Source organism: Pteropus vampyrus, unplaced genomic scaffold (genome assembly GCF_000151845.1).
Source record: "Pteropus vampyrus isolate Shadow unplaced genomic scaffold, Pvam_2.0 Scaffold470, whole genome shotgun sequence".
NCBI lineage: Eukaryota > Metazoa > Chordata > Mammalia > Chiroptera > Pteropodidae > Pteropus > Pteropus vampyrus.
The window spans coordinates 381,136-402,475 of NW_011889251.1; the positions used below are offsets into that span (position 1 = coordinate 381,136).

A 21,340-nucleotide genomic window follows, 5' to 3' on the forward strand; every position below is an offset into this window, starting at 1 on the left:
AGACTTCACTATCTCCTCAGCTACTGGCAACGCTGAGTGATGAGAACATCCCCTTTTCATAAGTAAGGAAAACGAGGTCTGGAGGGTATTAGTGACTTGCCCAAGTCCACATCTTTGGGACTCGATCCTGTCCCTACATTTGCTTCCTGAGTGACCCCAGAGAGGATCAGATATTGGGGAGGGCAGATGGGCATACCTGTTGATAGCATGTACTGGAGGAGGTGGCGCACCAGCCAGGCGGGCACAGGCATAGTAATCTCCAATGGACTCAATGATGCCCGCCAGTGTGGCACTGAACATCCCTAGGACAGCTGCTGCAGTCACTGTAGGCAGGCCCCACTGACCTGGGAGGTGTGGGAGAAGACAGGAGGGTGAGTTGGGGTGTGGACTAGGCAGTTTGTGGGGGAATGTAGATAAAGGGATTTCAAGCTGAGGTGGGTGCTGTACAGTTGTGGGAGCTTATTTGGGATCACTCAGAGTCATGAAGCTGGAGTGAGGCTCTGAGTTTACAGCACTCTGCTTGGCACACGATACACATGCAGCATTTAATACTAGTTTTATCACCAACTGGATTGGTATCAGCAGGGGCCTCATAGATGGTCTCAGTTAGAGGCAGAGGGGCCCAGGTGGGATCACTCACAGGGGTAGGAGATTCGGATCCAGGGTGTGATACCCATGATGTCCCCTCGGGCATCTGTTCGTGCGTGGAAGCCATAGGCTGTAGGGTCTGTGGGCAGCACGTCTGTCAGGGTCAGGAGATAGCACAGCAGCCACACGATCATGATGGCCAGCACAATCTGAAGTGGAGAGGGGTGAGGGGCACACTGAGGGCCCTGGAGGTCTTGTTCCAAGCTAACCAGCCCCTACGTCAGCCCTAGACACAGCCACAGCCTTTGCCCCAGCCCTAGATCCCAGCTCCAACACCTGCTCCAGCCCCCGGCTGGGATCTCATCTCTGCTCAAGCTCTAGTTCCCCTGCTGTCTGGCCCTTGCCCCGCCACCTTGACCCTGGACACAAGTCCAGCCCCTGCCCTAGTCCCAGCCCCAACCGCCTATCAGCTCCTCACAGGAAACATCTTGAAGATCTGGATGCGGAAGAGAGTGAGGCCCTTGCCCCAGCGGTAGACAGGCAGCAGGAGGTTGAGGTTGCGTAGGTACTGGGAGAAGAGGATGATCAGGAGAATGGAGCTGGGGGCAGGGGCACAACAAAGAGATGGTTGGTAGGCCAGGTTGGGGGCAAAAGCCAGGACTAAGGGGGACAGACATACAGGGGGTTGGGGGGCTGGGGCTGGGCAAGGATCAGTCCTGGTGGCCGCTCACCAAGCTGAGATGCCCCAGTGGGAGCCAGCTCGGTCACCAGCAGCTTGAAAGACAGAGAGGCCAATAAGGGAGACAGTGGGGGTGACTGTGAGAGGCCCAATGTAGCTGAGCAGGGCCCCAGGCAGTCCCATCAGCCCAATCACCACTTCCACAATGCTGGACACTATGATTGCACCCTGGACCTGGAAGAGCAAAGATCAGTCATAAGTTACTATGTAGAAGCTATGATTTCTACATTAAAAAATTGCTCTTGGACTATCCACTCGCATGCCCCAACTCAGTTATGGCCCTCACTCCCATCTAGCTACCTCCTGAGGTCCAGGTCTCTTTTACTCCACGTGCAAACCCACCTCTCGTATCCGTGGGTGCCAGATATGAGAAGTGTTCAGGGGCAGACTCCAGTTTCCGTAGATCTCCTCTGGGGCAGAGATAGGACCACACGCACATATGAACAGGGAACAGAGACAGAAGGAAAGAAGATGCCGCCATGAATGCACCCTGGTGTCTGGACTTGGGATAGTCTCCCAGATCTCCAAGCTCCTGGGCACCCCCTCTTCAGCATAGACCCCAGAAATATGCCCACCTTCTGGGGGACATTTCCATCTCTCCAGGGCCAGGATGGCTTTGGCTGGGACCAGAAATGCAAAGGCACTAGCCTGGAACAGCGGCAGCCTGGAAGGAAAAGCACAGAACAGCAGGGGCAGGGCGGGGTTGGCGGCGGGGACACAGAAACAGGGAGATAGGGAGAGAGGGACACAGAGAGAGGGACGGAGAGAACCTCACACAGGGACAGAGACACAGAGGGACAAGGGCAGGGGCAGAGCAGAGGGAAATCATTGAGGCCCCAGATAGAACTCTAATATTTTGGGGGGCCAAGGAAGAAACAAATGGAGCCACTGGCCCACAACCTGTCCCCTTGCCTTCTCAACAACTCCTGCACTGTGAGGGGCCACATGCACAAAAGTGAACAGCTCTGTTCTTGCATCCAAGCTCCACTGATAATCTTCCTTCCTACTCTCACTCCTCAAACCATCATGCTTTGGCCACCCAGGCCTAGGGGGCTGTGTACACAGGGGACAGAGGCCCCTGGGAAAACAGGTCATTGGAGAGACTTGCACAGGCCCTGGAAGCAGGGAAGCAGGTGGTCCTGATTACCCCAAGTAGGGCTTAATGAGGGGAAAGCATGGCTAGGACACATTCCCTTAAACCCACAGACTGCTCTTCCTTGAGGAGTGCCAGGAGCCAAGGGTAGGACCTTAGCTGCTTGGCTATAAGGCTGACCAGGGAGAAGAAGCAGCAGGTTGGGGCAGATAACAGCTCTTTTTGTCCCGTGAGTCCTCTGAGAGAGACCACCTGCTCCTGATGTGTGGATCACTGTGTGTGTGTGTGTGTGTGTGTGTGTGTGTGTGTGTGTGGCGGGGGACGGCAGTGGGCGGGGGGGGGCGCTGGGCCGCTCACCGGATGCCCAGTGTGGTCTGGATGAGGGTGGTGATGCCCACGCAGGTGAAGATGGTGCCAATGAGCTGGCTGACCATGTGTTGGTCACGGCCCACACACAGCGCCTCAGCCAAAAGGAAGGGCACAGCGATAGTGCCGCTGAAGCACGTCAGGTAATGCTAGGGGTTGGAGAAGAGTTGATCAGGCAGGGCCTATGACGCTCACAGGTTAACAGGGCTCCTTAACAGTCCTCATGCCTGCCTCAGTGGGACTGGAGCCATGCCACCCTTGTAAATGTACCCACCTAGGACTGACACTCCCACAGAGGATTCCCAGAGGGCTATGGCTCACTTCTCTGGGGATTACTAAACTATCTCCAAGTTATTCCTAAATATTCCGTGGAGTGGGCCCTCTTTCCTGTCATGACACTTCACCTGGCAGATGACACTTGCTCCCAGGGGATTAATCTTTTCTCAGGTCCCATTGAGCCTCTTCCCCACCCCTACTTGGTGACAGTCACTGTTGCTGACCTTAGGTTTCTCTTCCTGTTACCCAAGATAACTTTGGTGGCCAGGGAGCGGGTGAGATCCCAGGGAGCGTGCAGAGTGGTGGTGGGGAGGCCCTGGGGGGAAGCCCACCTGGAAGCCCAGCAGGGTGCACAGGTACCAGGGTGGCACATCCTCGATCTTGTACAGCATGTCGAACTGGGGCTCAGCCACTGGAGGGTCCCTCGTGGAGGTCCCTGCTGTGGGCAGGGCCACTGGAGGGTCCCTCATGGAGGTCCCTGCTGAGCCAAGGGACTCACGCTGGGGGCAGCAAAGAGCAGTAACTGGGGATGGAGCAGTGGACACTGGCAAAGTCGATTCTGCTCCAGAATCAATTAAGTGCCTGAGTGGCCTGTCAGCTCCTCAGAACGGGGTCTGAGCCTGGAGTCCTCACCCCCTTCACAGTTCATTAACCCAACTATCCCTTAGCCAGGCTACAACCTGGCTCCCACCTCACATTGCTTTGTCCAGGGGTTAGTCCACTGTGCTGGCCCCTGGAGCCCTTGGGACCTGGGCTTTCTAGCCAAGGAAATGGGCCTCTAAGTCAGAAGGCCTGGGGGGACACCGGGAGAGGGAGCCACAAGGGCTGGAGACTTTGGACAGGCCCTCTTGGGCCCACTCTGGTCCCACCTCTGCCCTTTGGAAGTCCTTGGGGTGTCACTGTTGAGAAGGGGTAGGTTGGGCTCCTGCTGGCCCCCAAGCTGGAGTCAGCCAGTTCCCAAGCTGAAGTATTTTTCACCGCCACTGCCACCCCTACCCCATCCCCCAATTGCCACATTCGGCCTGAGACAATCACTCTTGATCAAGTTCATCAGAACATTTGTCTCTGCCTTCTCAGGCAGAAGGCCTGTGCAGTCCCTTTAGCCCTCACCCCACCCTGCCCCCACCCAGCTCCCACCCATCTCCCAGCACCTGTGTCCAGCCTGCTTCGGGTTCCTCCTGTGCCCTCATCGTTGGGGCACAGGTGTGAGCAGTTCCTGAGGAGAAGAGCGGATGGTTATACAAAGCCCAAGGAGGACTTTACTCCACACATCAGACATTATTAGAAGTAAATCTGTAACCAGATCTCCAGCTCCAATCTCGATTGCGAAAGCAGGACCCTGGGCGGAAGTAATGTATTAACTCCAGCCATAGTGGAGTGGTAAATGCTGCCCATGTCTCTGTCACGTTCACCTCCTGCCTGCACCTGAGCCTGAGCACAGGGCCTGTTCTTGTTTTCTAAGAGAGGGCCAGAGTAGGGGGTGAAGCATAGTCTTGGAAGTTTGCCAAGCCCTGGGTGAGGTGAGAGTAGAAATCAGCAATTACTATGTCACCCTCTGAATGAAGCTGTTCTCCACTTATTAATAACAAGTTAATCATTATCATTATCATAACCACTCTCATTTGGGAGGGATGACTGCATGCCAGGCAATATCTATGTATTGTCATGTCTAACCCTTGGAGCTGTACGGTATCAACCTCTTTTGCAGTTGAGGAAACAGATTAGGAGATAAGATCTGACCAAGGCCACATAGGTAACAAGATTTTAGAAAACTATTCCTAAAATTCAGGTTGGCCTAAATTCCTGCATTCATGCTGTAAATCATACATTAACTGAGCTAAGGCACTGCCCTCCCCACCATCTCTGTTCACCCCTCAAGCTCCCTGAGGCACACAATAGATGAGCTGTAGGAGAAGAAACTGCCAAGGCTGGCCTGGCCTTGCCTATCCCCTGTGTCAGGACAGGGATCCCTTTCCCCTCCCAGCTAGAACAGGCTACCTAATCTGTGGGACCCAGTGCAAAATGAAAACGTAGGGCCCCTGCTCCCAAATTATGAATTTTAAAACAGCAACAGCAGATCATTAAACCGAGTGCGGTGCCTTTCTAAGCACTGGGCCCTGTGTGACCATATGTCTGTCACGCAGCCGCTAAAGCCAGTCCCTGAGCCCAGTCTGTTTCTCCCTCCTGGCCCATCCAGCCCAGCCTGGCCATGGGGCCTGGAGCTGGTTGAGAGGGCCTCAGGAGGGTCCAAGGGGCTGAGGCTCCTCAGCTGGTGGGGGCAGGGCTGGAGGTCCCTGGTTCTACTCCCCTTGTGCTGCCCCAGCCCCAGCCCCCTAGAGACCACCTACTTCTGGGTTGTTGTGCCCATGGCCAGGCCCTGCCCTGAGGGCCCACAGGCAGCACCGCTCTCCAGGTGGGCAGCAACTTCATGCCACAGCCTGAATCCGTCAGCCTGTCCAGTCTCCAGCCTGTTCCTCTGTCAGCCTGTCCTCTCCTCTCCCTTTTTGGCTTCTGCTCCAAGTTTCTCAAAGTTGTCTGACCAGTTTGACGTTTCAGAGCTGCTCCTCAGCACTTTCATCCCCAACCTCTCCTCCCCAGCACTCCCCAGGGGGCTGTGGGGATAGAGCCTCGCCCCCTCCACTCTCCTGGACACTCAATTCAACCCAAACCACACACCAGACACAGAGACAAGGCTGCAAAGTTGCACATGGTCTCAGATATAGTCACATAAAGGACTCACGACACCCAGATTCAGATGCAGAGAGTCTCTCTAAATCATTCCACATAAACACAGGGTCATGTCAAGGGCTCCTAGCTCCACACCCAGCTACATACCAGATACTACTGACGGCTCAGCAACTCAAAGGTTCCTTGGCCCTGGCTCTTCTCCTGGTGTCTAGGAGTTCTCTCCTGGGGCGAAGGCCAGGAAGGAGCGGCCTCAGGCAATATAGGGGGCCGGGCTGCAGTGAGCTCAGGGAAGCTGGAGTAGTCAGGGCATGTCTGGGGTATCCTTATTCTTCCGGCAATGACCTTCCCCACCCCCATAATCTGAATCCCCTCCCAGCCCTACTACCACTCAGCTTGGGACTTGTCCTGAGCCTCTTGTTGTCTAAGCCTCGGTTTCTGCATGTTATCAGGGGATTAGAGTCTGTCCTGTCCACCTCCCAGTGCTTCTGGGGATCAAAGAGACTCTCACAAAGGAAATTGCAAGTTGTAACACCACCTGGCCCCCGGTTCCCAGACCCAGGTGGGCCCCAAGAGGGGTCCTTTTTTCCCCCGTTGTTGAGGGATGAGCCCCAGGATAGAAGAACTTCTGGGGAGAGCAGGACTTAGAGCCAAGATGCTAAATCCAAACTGTTCCAGGAACCCTGCCCCACCCTGTCCCAGGCCGGCACCTAGGGCTCAACCATGCCAGCTGGTGTCAGAGGCAATCTAGAAGATGAGCAGCCACTGGGCGTAGTCCCAGTGAAACTAGAGTTCCGGGAGGGGCACCGATAGCACAGAGAGGTTGTAATAGGCGTGTCCACGAGGTAGCCTGCTTATGCAATTTTCTGTGGTTTTTCTTTCTCGTGAAGGATCTGGGGTCTCGTTGTTCACATAACTGGATCTACACGCCTTTGACTGTTCGCTGACATTTCCAACGATGACAGATCTCATTCACCTCTGGGAAATTGTGGGGACTGTATTTGGACCTCTTTAGAGGCAACAACAGCAGAAACACCAATTTCTGTCCTTCCAGCCTGCCCCAAGCACATTTTGTAGAGAAAAGGAATCGAGGTCACTGGGTTTTATTTGAGTCCAGAGAGAAAGGCCTTGCCTACCCCCACCCTAAAGCTGAAGGAGGTAGGGAGAGTGACAGTACAGAAGAGCAAGGCCTCCCTGCCCTCAGGCAGCTTGTAGAAAAAAGTGGGGCAGATCTAGAAGGAGCCACGCCCCCTGCCCCCTTCAGGAGCAGACCACCCGAAGGGGAAGGAGGAGTTGGATTAGAGCTCTGCCCTTGCGACTGGCGCCTCCTCTGAGCAAGCCCCTCGGGGGCCTCCACACAGCAATGCCTTCAGAGCTTCTTGGCCTTGTTGGTGGGCTTCATAGATCTGGTCTTCTCCAAACTCCCCCAAGTAGTGCAAACATGTCCTGGAGAGCCTAGGGGAGCCCAGCAGGAGCCTCAGATTCAGCCAGCCCACGGGGGGCAAACTAAGTCTCCAGGGGGCTCCACACCCTCCTGTCATACCTGGTGGGCCAGAGGCCCCCTGTGAGCATCACACTGATGGTTGGCTCCGGCCCATTGCTAAGTCCTGGGCCTGTGAGCTGTTTCACCTGGTTCACTTCTCGGACTCCATAGCTGGAGGCAATGGGGAGGAGAGTGACAGCATTAGTGAGAGCCCGGCCAGTGGGGGACCCATCTCCACATGAAGCTGAGCACACTGGCATTTGCTGAGTTCAGTACCCAGATTCTGATCCTCCCTAATGGAAAACGGAGGACCACAGAGAGGAAGCTGCTGGCCCATGGTCACACAATGATCTTGTCCCCTGGTCACCTACCCTTCTGCTCCCAACTCCAAAGCTCAGACTTGGACCCAGCCAGCCCCTGACCTGGGACCAGAGCCCTGGTGCAGATGTGTGTGGTGTGAGTGGGAGACTGGGGACCTCTATGCACCAGCCCTGCCTCTGGAAGGAGGGAGGTAGGGACCAGATTTTCAACTCACTCCTGCCAGGTCTGGGAGCAGCTCTGGTCCAGGACGTCTGTGTATACTGACTCACTTAGCTCCTGATGCCCTCCAGAGTCTGGGGTGTGAAGCTTGGCCTCTGCCTTTGCAAGATGTTGCCACATCTGAAACAGAGGGGCTGAGAGCCAGGGTTTCCAGACTGCTCAGTGTAGGGGAGGAGAGAACAGGAGCATGGGTCTCTGGGGGAGAATGAGGTGGCAAGAAAGCCTTTTGAGCAGGAAGCACCTGTGATGTGAGGCAGGCTTCATTGCCCTCCCTCAGGTCCTGAAAGCAGGGACTGGGCCAGCTGAGGCAGGATCTACTTTCCAGGAATGGAGAGGGTGGGCAGGAAATGCTGAAGGGGAAGGTTAGCCCTGGGCATGGGGGCCCCTCCCCCAGGGCACACCTGCTCATCAGTGCATGCTATTTTAAACCATGAGAACAAGGAAAGAAAAAAATTAGCAGCCCAGTCTTCAATAACACGTGTACTCATAGGCTCCCTCGGTCCCCCACAGAGGTACTCAGGCACACTTGACAGGTTTGTGTGTGAACTCGGACACACATATACTCATACATTCATGCACTCAGCATACAAACACACATACACCAATGCTCCTCAGTCATGTTTTAGGAAGGAGTCTGGATCTGAGAATGAGCATGAAAAGGAAGGAGTCTGAGACAACAAGCTGGTGACTCCTTAGGTTCTCAAGATACTGTGGGGTGTCCCAGATTGTCTGGTCTCTGTTGGGCAAACAGATGGGTAAAGCGAGGCAGGGAGGTTCAGGTGAAGTGAAGATGGCAATATCATGGGAGGCCGAGTCTAGCTGGATGGCCGGGGATGGGAGTTGGGAGATCAAAGGCTAGTGGTAGAATCTGAGGTAGATGGAGGGGTTTGGCTTGAGGAGGGGCCTGGGCAGGGGAACTGCTGGGGGAGGGACTCACCTGGTAGGCTACTGCCCTGCAGGCATCACAGCGGAGGTGAGCAGGCATGTGAGCTGAGTACTTCTCTTCATCATCCAGCTGTGGGGCAGTGGCTGTGAGCTGAGCCCTGTCCCCGAGGCCCCCTGGGATAGCCCAGTTCCCCAGAAGCAGCAGCAGTGGCAGTGTCAGCCTCATGGTTCATGGAACTGGCTCAATGAGCACGGGCTGTGGGTGGGATGCAGATGTACATGTGTCTGTGTGCAGTGGGGGCCGCCCCGGAACACCTCACCCAGACCAATGGGGAACCACCACCTCACCCCTCCCATTCTCTCCCTTTCCCCAGGAGATGCCACGTATGCACCTCCTTTAGTGTGACCCTGGCTCCAGCCACCTCAGCTCTATTTCACAGATAGTGAACAACGAGGCAAGGAGAGGGCCTGGGCCTGGACAAGGACACAGAGAAGCTGATACCTCCCACATCTTGGGATCAGGCCACGTGGCAGGCACTGTGCTGAGTACCTTGGGGGAGGAGGTCGTTGGTTACTGTCATTTTTATTCTGCCCCTGAGGACACAAAGGCTCAGAAAGAAGTGACAAATCCAAGGCTACACATCTAGAGGGGACATACCGAAATTAAAACTCACACCTTATTGACCCCAAAGCCCATTGGCCACTCACCCACTGGTAGGAATGAGGCCACAGGTATGGTTTCCAGCCTAGGGCTCTCTCCTTGGGAGGCCAATTCACTAAGGCAGGGATGACAGTGTATGAAAGACACATGTGATTTCCATCCCTGAGCCCTAGGATTCCCTCCACCCAGGCTGTACCTGGGCATGAAAGGGCATTGTGGGAGTGGGAGTGTTAAGGAGCCAAGGCAGAAAATCAGACACCTTACACCAGTTGTTTCAGCCATCATGGCTTATTGGGTCAGCAATTTATTGTGCACCAGGATGAGGTGAGGGGCCCAGGGACGGGCCTAAGGCCCACCATGTTATCAGAACCAGCATCTCTGGCCATGAGAAGATGTCCAGGTTTTTCTGAGTCATAGTCCTCCCAGTCAGCTTTCAGTCCAAGGCAGGGGGCAGGGACTCCAAGGGATCTGGGCCCCCCAGGGATCTCAAATTTAAGGAAGGCATTGATCTCCATCCCTAACACTGCTTCTAATGGGCACTCTTCTTCCCCAAACTCATCATATCACATACCTGTCCAGCCACTTCAAGTTCAGAGCTACACAGAAACCTACACGCAGAGCACCTCCCACCCCATGCATTTCCCTGTGCCCTCGGAGACTCCTGGAATCTGGGGCAACTGGAACACAGGTTCTGGGTCCTGTCCCTCCCTATGCTTTGACTAGCCTGCAGAGCCAGCACCTCTCTCAGCATGGTTACCACATCTGTTACTGGGAGAGTGAAACCAGCTGAGGGCTTCAAGTCTCTCTGACCTGCCCTACACAGGGGTATCCCTTCAACTGCCAACCCTAACCCTAACCCACCCTCTACTCCACCTGGAGGGGTCACGACACTCCTCTGGAACAACAGCTCAAATGATTCTCTCTGCTCACATGTCCTTCCTCATGACTCACTTCATCTGCCCTCTACCCTGGGAGTGGCTGAAGCCCTCACTCCTGGTCCCGGGATGAGCCAGCTCAGCTCTGAGGGCTTAGAGAAGCCAAGTCAGATGCTGGGGTTGAGGAGTGAATGAAGGGTGGGGCTCCCAGTTGCAGACTACAGCCACTTCCCTACCTTCCCCCAGTACACCCACAAATCCCTGGCTGACCCTCCATTATTACTTCCCCACTCCATCTCCACTTGCTGTCCCCATGGCTCTTTTTCTCAGACCTAGCCTGCCCTGGTTGCACTAGCCACTTTCTACCACAGCCGCCAAGGCCAAGATCCTTTTTCAAAGAATAACAGATTTGATAGCCAGAGGCTGGTGCCTGCTCCACCTCAAGTGTGCCCACCTTCACGGAGGGACAGCTTACTACCTCTGGGGGACAGCCCTATCCCCTGCTGCTCCCAATTCCTCCTGCTCCTAGCGAACCCCAACACTCCCTCAGGTCAGCTCCCAGGGACATGACCCTGAGACATCTCACTTTTACACACACACAAACACACCACACTCTGGGAATGCTTGGGAAACGGGTATATACTTTTGCTGGGGAAGGAAGTAGGCAGCTACTTCCTGTGCTCCAGCTCCATCAGCCCAGGAGTCTCTGATACAGTGTCTGAAGTTAAGTTCCTCTCTGAAGACTGGCTAAAATGGATAAAAGTAAAAGGTGACAGAAGGGAAGAAGGGCAGGGGACTGGATGCCAGAACCTTCAAGGCCATTAACAGCCCCAATACCACGTGGGGATCAGGACCTAGGCCCTCACACGGAAAATAAGGAGCCTTTGTTGGCCTGGGTGGGACCTGAGCTGGTGGGAGGAGCACAGAGGAGAAGAGGGGGTGCAGAGCTAGGGGTCCCACTCAGAGACAGGTAGTACATCCCATCCAGGGGCCCCGACTCAGAGGCCCAGGGTAGCTGGGTGCCGCTTAAGGGCGGCGGGCCCGGGGATGAAGGCAGTGAGAGGCCAGAGACAGGCCCATAGGCGGGCGAGTAGAGGCCGGGGCCCAGGGCCAGCGGGGTGTAGAAGCGTCGGAGTGGCCCTGGGGGCGAGGGCGGCAGCAGCACCTCCACGTATTGTCCGCTCTCGGGGTCGAAGAGCAGCCGTAGCCGAGGCTGCCGCAGCGCCTCCACAAAGTAGTAGCGGCCGCTCTCAGGGTCCACCAGGACCTTCCCCGCGTGCGCGGCCCCAGGCGGCCTGCGTGACCCCTGGGAGGGGCCTTCCGGGGACCGGTCCATCGGAGGCGCCGAGGCAGCGCGGGGCTGGGACGGCGCTGTTCTGCTCTCCAACGCCTGGGGCTCTCGCAGGAGAGACGACTGGACCGCAGTCGCAGGCCCGGGGACCAAAGGGGGTGTCTCCAATTTGGGTGCTATCCCGGGGCTCGAGCTAGGATGCACCTGAGGGGAACCGGGGCGGAGTGGTCGGGGTGGTTGGGCCCCTGTTGCCTCTATGGGTGTCGGGTGGGGTAAGATGCGAGCGCCACCTAGAGGGCTGATCTGACTCTCGCCGTCGGGGACAAGACGCTGGGCCTCCGCAACCCGATTCTCTCCTCCAGGACCACGCACCAGGACTCCCCGGGTTCCCTCTGGCTGGCGTCCCAAGGCCAGGGCACCAGGCAAGCGGATCTCAGTGCGCGCAAAGGGTTTCGCCGTGCTGTTTTCGGCCTTCCGCCGCAGGACCCCGTTGGGCTGTGAAACGTCCCGGGAGACTGTGTTGGGGGACGGCTCTGGGGGCTCGTAGGGGTGCGACACGACCGGCAGAAAGTCCTTGAGATAAATAGAAGTGTAGTGAGCCGGGGCTGGAGTCCCCAGTGCCTGGAGCTCTTGCGTCTCCGATGCGCCACCCTCCTCTTGGCGGGGGTTTGCAGGAGGCGCAGGCACTCCCGAGCTTGGAGATGCCGCGGGGAAGCTTGGCGCGTATGTGGTCTTCACCATCTTGCGTACGTCGCGGGGGCGCGGAATAGCCACGCGCAGGCGTCCCGAAGTCACACCTCCAGGGCCCAAGGCTTCCGGGAGCTCATCGACATCCACTGTGCCCGCGAGGCGACTGATGGGCAGCTCGGGTGCAACCACCTCTGGAGACGGCTGACTGCCTCGGAACATAAGATCTGGCATCTCGCGTGTGTGCGAACTCTGCACCTCTATTAGCTCTGGATCGCCGGGTGCGGATGGCGTAGGCAGCGCCCGCTTCTCCTGGACTACGTCATTCAGACCTTCCCGCGTAGAGGTTATCGATGAGCCCAGCACTGTGGGATCCCACGTCTCTTGGGGCAATGGGCTCCACGTCCCAACAGGACGATTTCGAGCCTCCCTTGAGGACAATGCCAGCGGGGACGAGCTCCTACTCCCCTGTACTTTATCCCCGACTGCCGGATGCGGAACCTCCCACGGGGAAGACGCTTCAGGGGATGGGCTTCTTGCCCTGGCAACACCCAGGTTCCACTGGGAAAGTGTCGGAGGGGAAGGGCTTCTTCTGCTGACAGTTTCCTCGACGGTGGGCTCCTGATTTTCCCATGAAGGGGATGCCTCGGGGGACAACGGACTACTCACCCTCCGAATATCCCGATTCCACGGGGACAGGTTCTGGGGAAACGGGCAGTGAAAACCCTGCACGGGCCCATTTGGAGCCTGCCACGGCGGGGACGGTGTCCTTGGCCTTACTGCCTTACTCAGAACTTCCCAGGGGTCCCTGGACTCGAAAGGCGGACTCTGTGGCCTCAGGATGGTTTGATCTGGAGTCTCTCCCGGGAACCTAGTTTTGAGTTCCTGGTTGTGCATCTCCTGGGTCTTCTCCCCTGACTGCAGGAAGATGCTGGAACTAACCGGACCCAGCGGCTCAGTTCCGGGCGTGGGTTTGTCGCGCCGAATCGCACGTTCGCGGAGGCTGGGCCACGGTCGTGGGGCTCTGGCGGGCGCTGAATTATAGTGCATGCGGGGTGGCCGAGACCTGGCATCTTCCTGGACCGTTCGGGTACTGCGGGCCGTTTTCCGAGTCTCAGGCTCTGGCCGCTCGGTGGGCCCGAAGGGGGCGCTGCTTGCGGTAGGGACTGCAGGGCTCAGTTTTCTGGCCAGCGCTGTCTGCACGAGGCCCGAGGCAGCCTGCAGGCGGCCCAGAGACTCGTCTAGGGAGCCGGTCCGCAGGAGCAGTCGGGGGCGCGGCGCGCCGGCCTCCCGCGGTGGACTCCGGTGTCGGGGGCGCAGTTGAATCTGACGCTTGGGCACAGTCCGAGCCCTGGTGGGCGCAGCACGCTCCTCCAGTGCCACCTCCACACACTCGAACTGCGCTGGGGTGGCAGGACTCGGACCACGAGGCCGCAGCTCCAAGTAGGTGGCCCAGCGGGAGCCACCATCGGTGGCCTGGGGCTGCGGTGGGGCGGGGACGGGAGACGCGGGCCGGGGCGGCGAGAGGCTGCGGAAAGCCGGGGCGGTGAGCTGTTGCACCTTGCTATCCGCCGAGTCAGAGGGGCTGAACAGGGGCCCGGCGCCGAAAATGACTTCCATCTCCCCCGACGGCAGTATGCGCAGCTGGGGCTGGGGTGGCCGTGGGCCGGAGCCCGGGCCTCGCGGGAAACCCGAGCCGGGACCGAGCTGCTGGCGGCTATTCTGGGCTCTGACGGACAGGCGAGGCTGCGCGCCCGCCCCCAGCACAGGGGCCACCCGGGGCCAATTCGCCCAGCCCTCGTCCGGCCTAACGTCCGGAGGCTCTGGAGAACCCGGAGCCGTGTGGTAGGAACCTGACGAACCGGAGGAGTCCTGGCGCTGCGCGGGGGCAGCGGGCAGCTGACCTGGGAGCCCGGACAGGGCTGGCGGGGCGAGCGCGGTCAGCATGGTGGGGCCGGACGCTGCGCACAACCTCCCTCTCATTCGCCTGGGCTGATGCAGCAGGCGCCCGCACTGTCCCCGCCCCGCTCAAGGATGCCATGGGGTCACCGCGCCTTAAAGCGGCCGCGTCTGCTCCAAGCCAGCGGTGTCGCCAGCAAGAGAGATGTGAGTCCTGGCCCTTACCCTCCCAAGCCCCATCTCTGGCTTGGGCTGGAGCGAGACTGAGGCTGACAAGGTGAGGGGAAGGCAGGTGTCCAACTTGGAGCCAGGACCTAGGCCCACCCAACTGAGGAAACTAAGGCTGAGTAGGGACCTGCCTGAGGTCAAGCACTATGGAGTGTGGATCAGACTGTGAGCTGGAGGACCAGATCTTCAGGCTAGGTCTTGCTAGCAACTTCATCTTTCCCTAAGCCGTCAGCACCTTCCCATTACCACAGGGCACCCCACCTCCCTGGCCCTGTAACCTGATCCCAGCTTGACATCAAGAGTGCACCCACTTTCCTTGACCCATCACTCCACACCTTTGCTAGAGGAGCATTGCTTGGAGGGCTGCCCCCCCTGCCCCAAAAGTGCTGGAGCCTCAGGAAGGTGCTGTCCCTGGCTGGACCCATTAGCCTTTAGTGGGAATCTATTGAAAGGGGCTGGAGTGGACAGCTTTTATAGGCTGCCTTGGCAACTAGAACAAGGCCTGGATGCTGATGTGGGGACTCTTAGGAACCTTTGGAGTAGCTGTGGTCCCCTCTCTAAAGCCTCTCTGAGGCAAGATTAACCCTTTGCTCCCTCAGCCACTCACAAGGCCCTCATTCCAGCCTCCATCACCTCGGTACTAGCCCTGAGGAACAGGCTCTGGTGGGGAAGCAGCTGCCACCTGTCATTGTCCTGGGACAATGGGCTCCATTTGCCCTTGACTTCAAGGTCCTGCCATGACTCAGGCCCCAGTTGGCCTTGGAGCAAGACTACTGGCCCCTCCTGTGCATTCATCCTCACGCTGAGCCAGGAAAGGCTAGATTTGACACATCTGATTCATCTTGAGTGGGTCCCTGCCTGGGCATATCTCCATGATTATTACCTAGCCATCAGTGATGGCTTCTGAGAGGATGAAGGCTGTCCATCACATCCAGCTTTAATGTGCAACTTCAGCAAGTCATAACCCCTTCACAGTTTCCCCACCCTAAAAATAGAAACAGCATTGTCCCTTTCTCTTCCTACCATTTGTGAAGACTGATGAGCTTGTTCTGTTGAAGGGAAGTGTTAAGAAGGTGCATGTGTAATTCGCAGGTGTAACACTCTTGCTTTATGATGGACATTGATTTCCCAATTTATTGTAGTCCTGGCGCGTGCGCGCACGCACACGCACGCGCGCACACACACACACACACACACACCACACACACGGCTTGCCTTTATGCCTTTACATAGGCAAGGATTAAATACTGAGTAATAAGTGACAGTGCCTATTAGACAACAAAGCAGTCCTCCCTTAGGCTGTAACTCCATACCCCCATTAACCCCCTACTACTACCCAAGGGAGAGAGAGAAGCAGCAAGGGTTAGAGACTTGAGCAGCATCCTCTTCTGAACCCAGAAGTGGCCTGGTAGGTGGTGGTCCAAGGCTTTTCCCCCACCCAGGCCTTGGTAACTTGATTCTCACTTAGGTCACCAAGGCCCAGGAGGTAGGCAGGAAGGAAGGAGAGTGCTTTCTGCCTCTTACTGTTCTTTCCTTGGGGGTCAGGCCACTAGTGAGGCCTGAAGCGGGTACCCATAGAGATAGGAAGGATTGGGATGGGGACCCCCACAGCAGAGAAGGTAGAGGTCGGGTGATACAGCCAGAGAACAGAAAGGCGAAGACCATTTTATTTTTCCCTGGGACGCTGGTGGCTCCGGGCCTGATGCGTCCCCGAGGCTTTCTTATGCTTCCTGTCCAGCACCTGAGCCATGTAGTTCTCCTGCTGCTTCTGGATCCGGAAGTCAGACATGTGATTCCTGCAATGGAGCCGGCTGGGCATGGGCTGGGGACAGTCTAAGGTAGGGGCCAGAAGTCTGGCTCCCCACTTCCATCAACAACCCCCAGCCTGGCCCAGACCCCTCACCTGAAGATCTGTTTCTGCTGGCTGATAACTTGCTGCAACTCCTTAATCTCATTCTCTTTGCCATTAAGTATATCTTCTTGCTTTATAATGTGAGACTCAATTTCTGTGGGGGAGAGAGGCAGGGAGGAGGTGGTTCCATCCCACGGGCTCCTTCCTGAGTTAAGGCATTCATTCCCTTGTGGGTCTTTTCAGAACTTGGCTCCCCCCACCCAGGGGTTCTCCATGAGTTTATTATGGAGTCTTGATGGGGTGATGAGAGGCCACAATGTCTGATGAATGTGTCGGTGACTTCACAACTCTATTCTGGACTAGGTGACTCACATGAGGGCAGGCAAAGGCTCTTGGAGAGAGGTGGGCAGCCCTGTCCAAAGGCAGGAGGATGAACAACAGCTCCTGGCCTCAACTCCTGCAGATCCTCACAGACATCTCCTCTTGGGCGAGACCCTCCTAACTTAAAATTATACCCCTTCCCAATATTTCCTATCTTTATTTTTTCTCTGCTTTATTTTTCTTCTTAGCACTTATACCTAATATACCATATATTTTACTCATTTGTCTTCTCCCCTACTAGGATGTAAGAACAAGAATTTTTGTTTTATTCATTGTTTTAACCCTAAAGTCCAAGACAGTACCTGGCACATAGAAGGAACACAATAAATTTATTTCTGGCATGAGTAAACGGGATGTCCCCTGGGGGTTTAGGACTTAGAAACATCACCAATTCAGTCATCTCAATCCAACCAGGCCTTCTGAGGGCCAGCTGGATGCCCAGCCCTGTGTAGGGTCTGCCCTCAAGGAGGTAGCTCCTGAAAGGAGAGCTAACATTCAGGAACTGATGAGAGAACAGAGCAAGGTGATATTTAAATGACGTTAATATTAGTGAGACAGTATTACCACTTTAGGCAAGTTGCCTCTTTTTTCAGACCCATTTCTTCATCTGTAAGATGGGAACAGGGATAGTCCCTCTTCCACAGCAGGGTCAGGAGGACCCAGGGAGATTAGTGGTGGCAAAGCTTATCCCCTAATTAAGTGCTTATTAGATGCCAGGATAATCTTTGTGATTTGTGTTAGAATGCAATGAGGCTGTAGAGATCTGAGGGTGCTTCATTTATATAACTGGCCCTCAAGGAGCCGTGGAAAATTCTGATCCTCACAGGAAGAAAATCCCACTGCCTTTAAAGGTTGGACAAAGATGAACTAGAACATCAGCTATAAAATTGCAAAACACGGGGGCATTCAAGGTTTCAGAAGAGACGATGTAAAAAATTAAGGCACAGCATGGAAAAGAGGAGACACAGGTGAAGGAAGAGAAGGAACACATGAGCTTACAGGGTCACTGGACCAGAACTATCAAAACTCCTTCCCCAGGTCATCCAGCTAATCCAGACTGACTGCTTGTGAAGTTCTTTTGGGAAAAAGCATCAGAAATTTGTGGGAATCTTTTAAAATAAATGAGAGATAAATTTAAAATAAAAGGCACCCAATGAGAATATGGTTAGAAAAGCCTTTTGAAAAGATTAAGTAACTATGTAAGTAAAACTAAACTGAAACCACATAAGGGAAAGTGGCAGGGGGGAGGCACAGGCCAGGGGGAGGGCAGGGGAAGGTTCGGGTCATTGGATTTGCTCAGGTGAGGGCTGTGCCCTCCTGGAGGGATTCAGGACAATCTCGGGGGAAGCAGCCAGGCTCTGTCCCCGTGACTCACACACAGTTTCCACTAGCAGACACAGAACCCTGCGGCCTTAGCTGATCTCTAGGAAGTGCCCTAAAAGAAGGATATCTTTACCTAGTACCACCAGGAAAGAACCCTAGGTTCCTTTTAGGGAAGTAGGAGGGAATATCCAGAGGGAGGTGAAGGACTATGGGCCAGCATCCTTCGGTATGGAGCTAGTGACTGCCTATTGGGTCCCAAGAGGGCCTAACGGGGGCTCTCAAACCATGAGGCCTGTCAGCCCACCTGGGCAGATCAAGATGGCAGCCCACTGGCAGCTTACCAGTGAGATAACTTAGCAGGAGAGAGAGAAAGCTGGACTGGAGAGTAAAGGATGCCCAAGGCCCCAGGTGGGGGCCCATCAGGAGAGACCCTGCACCTCTTTTGGGCTTAGCTCTGGGCTCTAGCCTACTCAAAATCTGTTTCAGTGAATGAAGTAGATGTTGCATATGGAATTCATAGCTACTTCTTAAACTAAGTATGGGAAGTTTAGCATTCTTGGAAAATAAAAGGGGTTCCTGAGGTCTAGGGACACTGGGTAGCTGACTGAAAGTGCCTCGCAACTCACAGCACAAGTGGCCACAGGCATCTACATGGAGCACAGTTGAAAACTAATGGCCCACAGACATTTTACTTGGCCCATACAATACTTTTAAAATTTCTAAATCAGTTGCCAACACTAAAAAGTCAGAAAAGCTTCCATTAAAACCTGGCTTCCAATTTCTTTTTTAAAGATCTAACAATACTGGACCCCCATTCCCACAGCAGAGACACTAGCCCTTGAGAGGGGGCAGGGCTCTCCACATCACCGCAGACCCCACTCCTCCCTATGGGATCCCACACCTTGAGACTAAGGGTCAGCTCCCTAACAGGGTTTGTGCTTGCCTTGTTGTTCCTCTTATAACAGAGTTATGAGTAGAGCACACTATTTCTAATATACATCAAAAGTGGGAAAATAAAAGGTGGACTAAGGTCGTCGTATGTTTCAAGAAAAATGGGAGCAAGCCCGTTCCTTTATGGCCATGAAGAATATCGTACAACTGCTTCCCTCATTTCCGTGGCCTGCCTGGTCCCTGAAGGCCTTTGCGAAGGTGTGGCCCGCCTGGGCCTGCCTGTATCCTCAGCCGGGGACAGAAGTTGGGGTGAAACCCTGCCCTGGACACGGGCACTGGACTGTTGGGGAAGAGCCCATGTATGTAAGCGTGGGAAGAAGTGCGGGCCTCACGCCTACCATTGCACTTGGTGATGAGCTGGTCCTTTTTGCTGGACTCTTGCAGGGCTCTGCTCTTGACAGTGGAGAGCCTGTGTGGAGAACATAAGAAAGAGTGGGAAGGCTGACGGGCAGATAGGACTTCCAACCCATCCCCCCTAACCAAAGCTCACTCACGCCTTTTCAAAGGCCAGCTTCTCTTTCTCCAGCTGTTTAGACAGCACCTCTACCTCTCCGAGGGCAAACTGCAACTTTTCCTCTTCCTTGGCCAGGAGGACCTTCGTCTTGGCATGAGCAGCTTTCTCTTCCTACAGGAGCAGTAGCAGTGACCTCATTAACCCCAAGCCACCTTGGGTCTCCTGGTCTCCCTTAACCAGCTCCCTTTCTCAGAGGGACACACAGAAGCCAGAGAACAAGATTCTGTGTTGCTACTGGGACTGGAGGCTCTCAGAGGCCAATACTCAATGATTCTGCTCAACCAAAAGGATTCCGGGAAATTGGGGAAAATCAGGAGCCTGGATAGGTCATTACTTACCACCAGCTTCTTCTCCACTGCCTGGAACTCTTCTTTACTGACAAAATTTTCGTCCTGGAGAACCATCTGCAACAGAGCCTGGCTCAGGGAGGGCCTGAGGCTGGGGTGGGGGAGGGGTGTCCACTAGGGACCAGGAGCAAGGATAGATAATGGGATGATGTCCAGGGCACCTAGGATGAGATGGGGCCCTGGGAAGGGAGAATTGTCCCACATGATTCACTGAGGCTCAACTCTTAGGTCCTGTCCTCAAGGAGCAACCAGTCTCATGGATAAGATAGTCCATGGTCAGCACTTCTAACAGTGTGTGCTATGATGGAGAAGAACAAAGAGGTGTCCAGAGGAGGCCCCTGACTTGGCTTGGCGAAAAGTCAGAACTGCTTCTGGAGAATGAGACATCAGAGCAGACCCGAGATCTGACTGCCGTATAGGACTAGGCCAGAAGAAGAAGAGGGGTGGAAAAGTTCCAGACTGTGAGAAAAAGTCCAGGGGTGGAGTCCACCTCTTAAAGTAGCCAAGAGGAAGAACTGGGTACTTTCAGGAAATTGAAGGTAATTCAATGCCTAGAGCCGCATAAAGCCATTAGAGGGAGAAGGAGATGTGAAGTCATCTTATTTCTGAGATGGAGGTATGTCCAGGTCTTCTATTCAAGAGAGAAAACAAAAACTGAAAAACCGTGAACTCTACCTGGCCAGGGTTTTACTATGCCTGTCCAGATAATCTGTGGCTCCGATGCTTTGCACCCATGAACTGGGGTTTGATTGAGAAAACAATAGAAAAGGGACATAAGGGGGTTAGAAGCTGTTAATGTGCGCAAAGGCCAAACCTGTGCTTACTGCACTCAGCATGGCACTGCATTAGACACTGAGGAGGGGATGTATGTAATAGAAAGGATGTTAACAGTTTCTTTGCCAGCACTCAAGGGCTTTGGGCAGTGAAATCGTCTCCAACTAGAAATGGGGAAACTGAGGCTCAGTGAATAAATGGGGATATATCTACCAGGCTTTGCACAACAAGGCAAAGAGAGTAGAGAATAACTTGATTTTGATTAAAATTCTCTGGTAAATATTCATGAGACCCTTGGCCCTTTTTGGCTCCATCTCCACCAGCCATAACACATCTGACCCCTCCTTCCTTCTGATGACGCCATTGGCAATGTGCTCTCCGTATGCCCCCCCGGCACCGGAACAGGGGCTGGCCCAACTCCAACATTTAGGCGTCCAGTCCAGCCTCTCCCTTAGCTCTTCGGGCTGCGTACCACGTTCCTCAGCTGGTGGATCAGTTCCTCCTGAGACTCAATCACGTCCCGCAGTTGATCGAAGGCGAGACACACCGACCCTGACCCCCCCTGCGACCACCCGACGGGCGTCGCCATCTTTTGCCCCCGCCAGCTCGTTGGAAATGGCTGCCGCTGGATGGCTCACCACGTCGCCCACCAATGAGAATGCGACGCCACAGAGTACCCTGGCAACCGGAGGCGGGGACTTGCTTTGTTAGCAGGGATGAGGCCCGCCTCTTAAAGGAGCCGTCAGGGTAATTTAACAACCCTTAGAAATTTAAGTTTATAGAGTATTTACACATCTATTTTATCTGGTAGTTCTCACGCAGTCCTGAGGAGCAGGAAGGGCCCTGCTTTACTTCCTTTACGGGCCAGAGAACAGGCAACATTCAGACAATCCGCCCCCCCC

The 21,340-nt window shown here is 55.2% G+C and overlaps 4 protein-coding genes across 6 annotated transcripts in view; all 4 read right to left on the bottom strand.

Annotated features, from left to right (window-relative positions):
• The window catches only part of SLC23A1 (solute carrier family 23 member 1), an 11,050-nt gene extending 5,401 nt beyond the window's left edge, over window positions 1-5,649 (bottom strand). Inside the window, exons 1-10 of the mRNA XM_023524511.1 lie at window positions 5,411-5,649; window positions 4,214-4,278; window positions 3,395-3,562; window positions 2,778-2,935; window positions 1,903-1,991; window positions 1,670-1,737; window positions 1,320-1,501; window positions 1,067-1,187; window positions 641-797; window positions 197-344 (exon numbers count right to left, since the gene is read on the bottom strand). Coding sequence (XP_023380279.1) covers window positions 197-344; window positions 641-797; window positions 1,067-1,187; window positions 1,320-1,501; window positions 1,670-1,737; window positions 1,903-1,991; window positions 2,778-2,935; window positions 3,395-3,562; window positions 4,214-4,278; window positions 5,411-5,492 — 1,238 coding nt within the window. The 5' untranslated portion in view covers window positions 5,493-5,649. The remainder of the gene's footprint in view (window positions 1-196; window positions 345-640; window positions 798-1,066; window positions 1,188-1,319; window positions 1,502-1,669; window positions 1,738-1,902; window positions 1,992-2,777; window positions 2,936-3,394; window positions 3,563-4,213; window positions 4,279-5,410) is intronic.
• A 1,191-nt stretch (window positions 5,650-6,840) lies between these two features.
• Window positions 6,841-8,902, bottom strand: MZB1 (marginal zone B and B1 cell specific protein). The gene is made up of 4 exons (XM_011382260.2): window positions 8,708-8,902; window positions 7,766-7,890; window positions 7,291-7,401; window positions 6,841-7,202 (listed from the first exon to the last, which is right to left on the bottom strand). Exons 1-4 carry the CDS (start codon window positions 8,879-8,881, stop codon window positions 7,046-7,048), a joined length of 567 nt encoding a protein of 188 aa, XP_011380562.1. The 5' UTR covers window positions 8,882-8,902; the 3' UTR covers window positions 6,841-7,045.
• A 2,151-nt stretch (window positions 8,903-11,053) lies between these two features.
• Window positions 11,054-15,775, bottom strand: PROB1 (proline rich basic protein 1). Its single transcript, XM_011382261.2, has one exon. The coding sequence runs from the start codon at window positions 14,150-14,152 to the stop codon at window positions 11,054-11,056; it is 3,099 nt and encodes a 1,032-aa protein (XP_011380563.2). The 5' UTR covers window positions 14,153-15,775.
• Window positions 15,776-15,930: 155 nt separating this feature from the next.
• On the bottom strand, window positions 15,931-21,075 carry SPATA24 (spermatogenesis associated 24). Of its 3 annotated transcripts, none has more exons than XM_011382263.2 (6): window positions 20,911-21,074; window positions 19,656-19,721; window positions 19,298-19,428; window positions 19,142-19,212; window positions 16,200-16,302; window positions 15,931-16,092 (listed from the first exon to the last, which is right to left on the bottom strand). In XM_011382263.2, the coding sequence occupies exons 1-6, from the start codon at window positions 21,025-21,027 to the stop codon at window positions 15,963-15,965; spliced, it is 618 nt and encodes a 205-aa protein (XP_011380565.1). In that variant the 5' UTR covers window positions 21,028-21,074; the 3' UTR covers window positions 15,931-15,962. The 3 variants fall into 3 exon arrangements, with proteins under 3 accessions (XP_011380565.1, XP_011380564.1, XP_023380271.1); XM_011382262.2 differs by having other exon boundaries at window positions 19,656-19,778; XM_023524503.1 differs by lacking the exons at window positions 15,931-16,092; window positions 16,200-16,302 and adding an exon at window positions 16,840-17,005 and having other exon boundaries at window positions 19,656-19,778; window positions 20,911-21,075.
• Window positions 21,076-21,340: the final 265 nt, after the last annotated feature.

Bases quoted from the DNA above. Each gene is read 5' to 3' on its own strand.
- MZB1 (XM_011382260.2), bottom strand. From the start codon at position 8,881: ATGAGGCTGACACTGCCACTGCTGCTGCTTCTGGGGAACTGGGCTATC. The intron at 7,891-8,707 runs GTGAGTCCCTCC...CCTCTGTTTCAG, and splicing joins GCAGGGCAGTAGCCTACCAG to ATGTGGCAACATCTTGCAAA. The intron at 7,402-7,765 runs GTGAGTTGAAAA...CATTGCCTCCAG, and splicing joins TGCTCCCAGACCTGGCAGGA to CTATGGAGTCCGAGAAGTGA.
- PROB1 (XM_011382261.2), bottom strand. From the start codon at position 14,152: ATGAGAGGGAGGTTGTGCGCAGCGTCCGGCCCCACCATGCTGACCGCG.
- SPATA24 (XM_011382262.2), bottom strand. From the start codon at position 21,027: ATGGCGACGCCCGTCGGGTGGTCGCAGGGGGGGTCAGGGTCGGTGTGT. The intron at 19,213-19,297 runs GTGAGTGAGCTT...TTCTCCACACAG, and splicing joins AAGCTGGCCTTTGAAAAGGC to GCTCTCCACTGTCAAGAGCA. The intron at 16,303-19,141 runs GTAGGCGTGAGG...TCTCCCCCACAG, and splicing joins GCTCATCACCAAGTGCAATG to AAATTGAGTCTCACATTATA.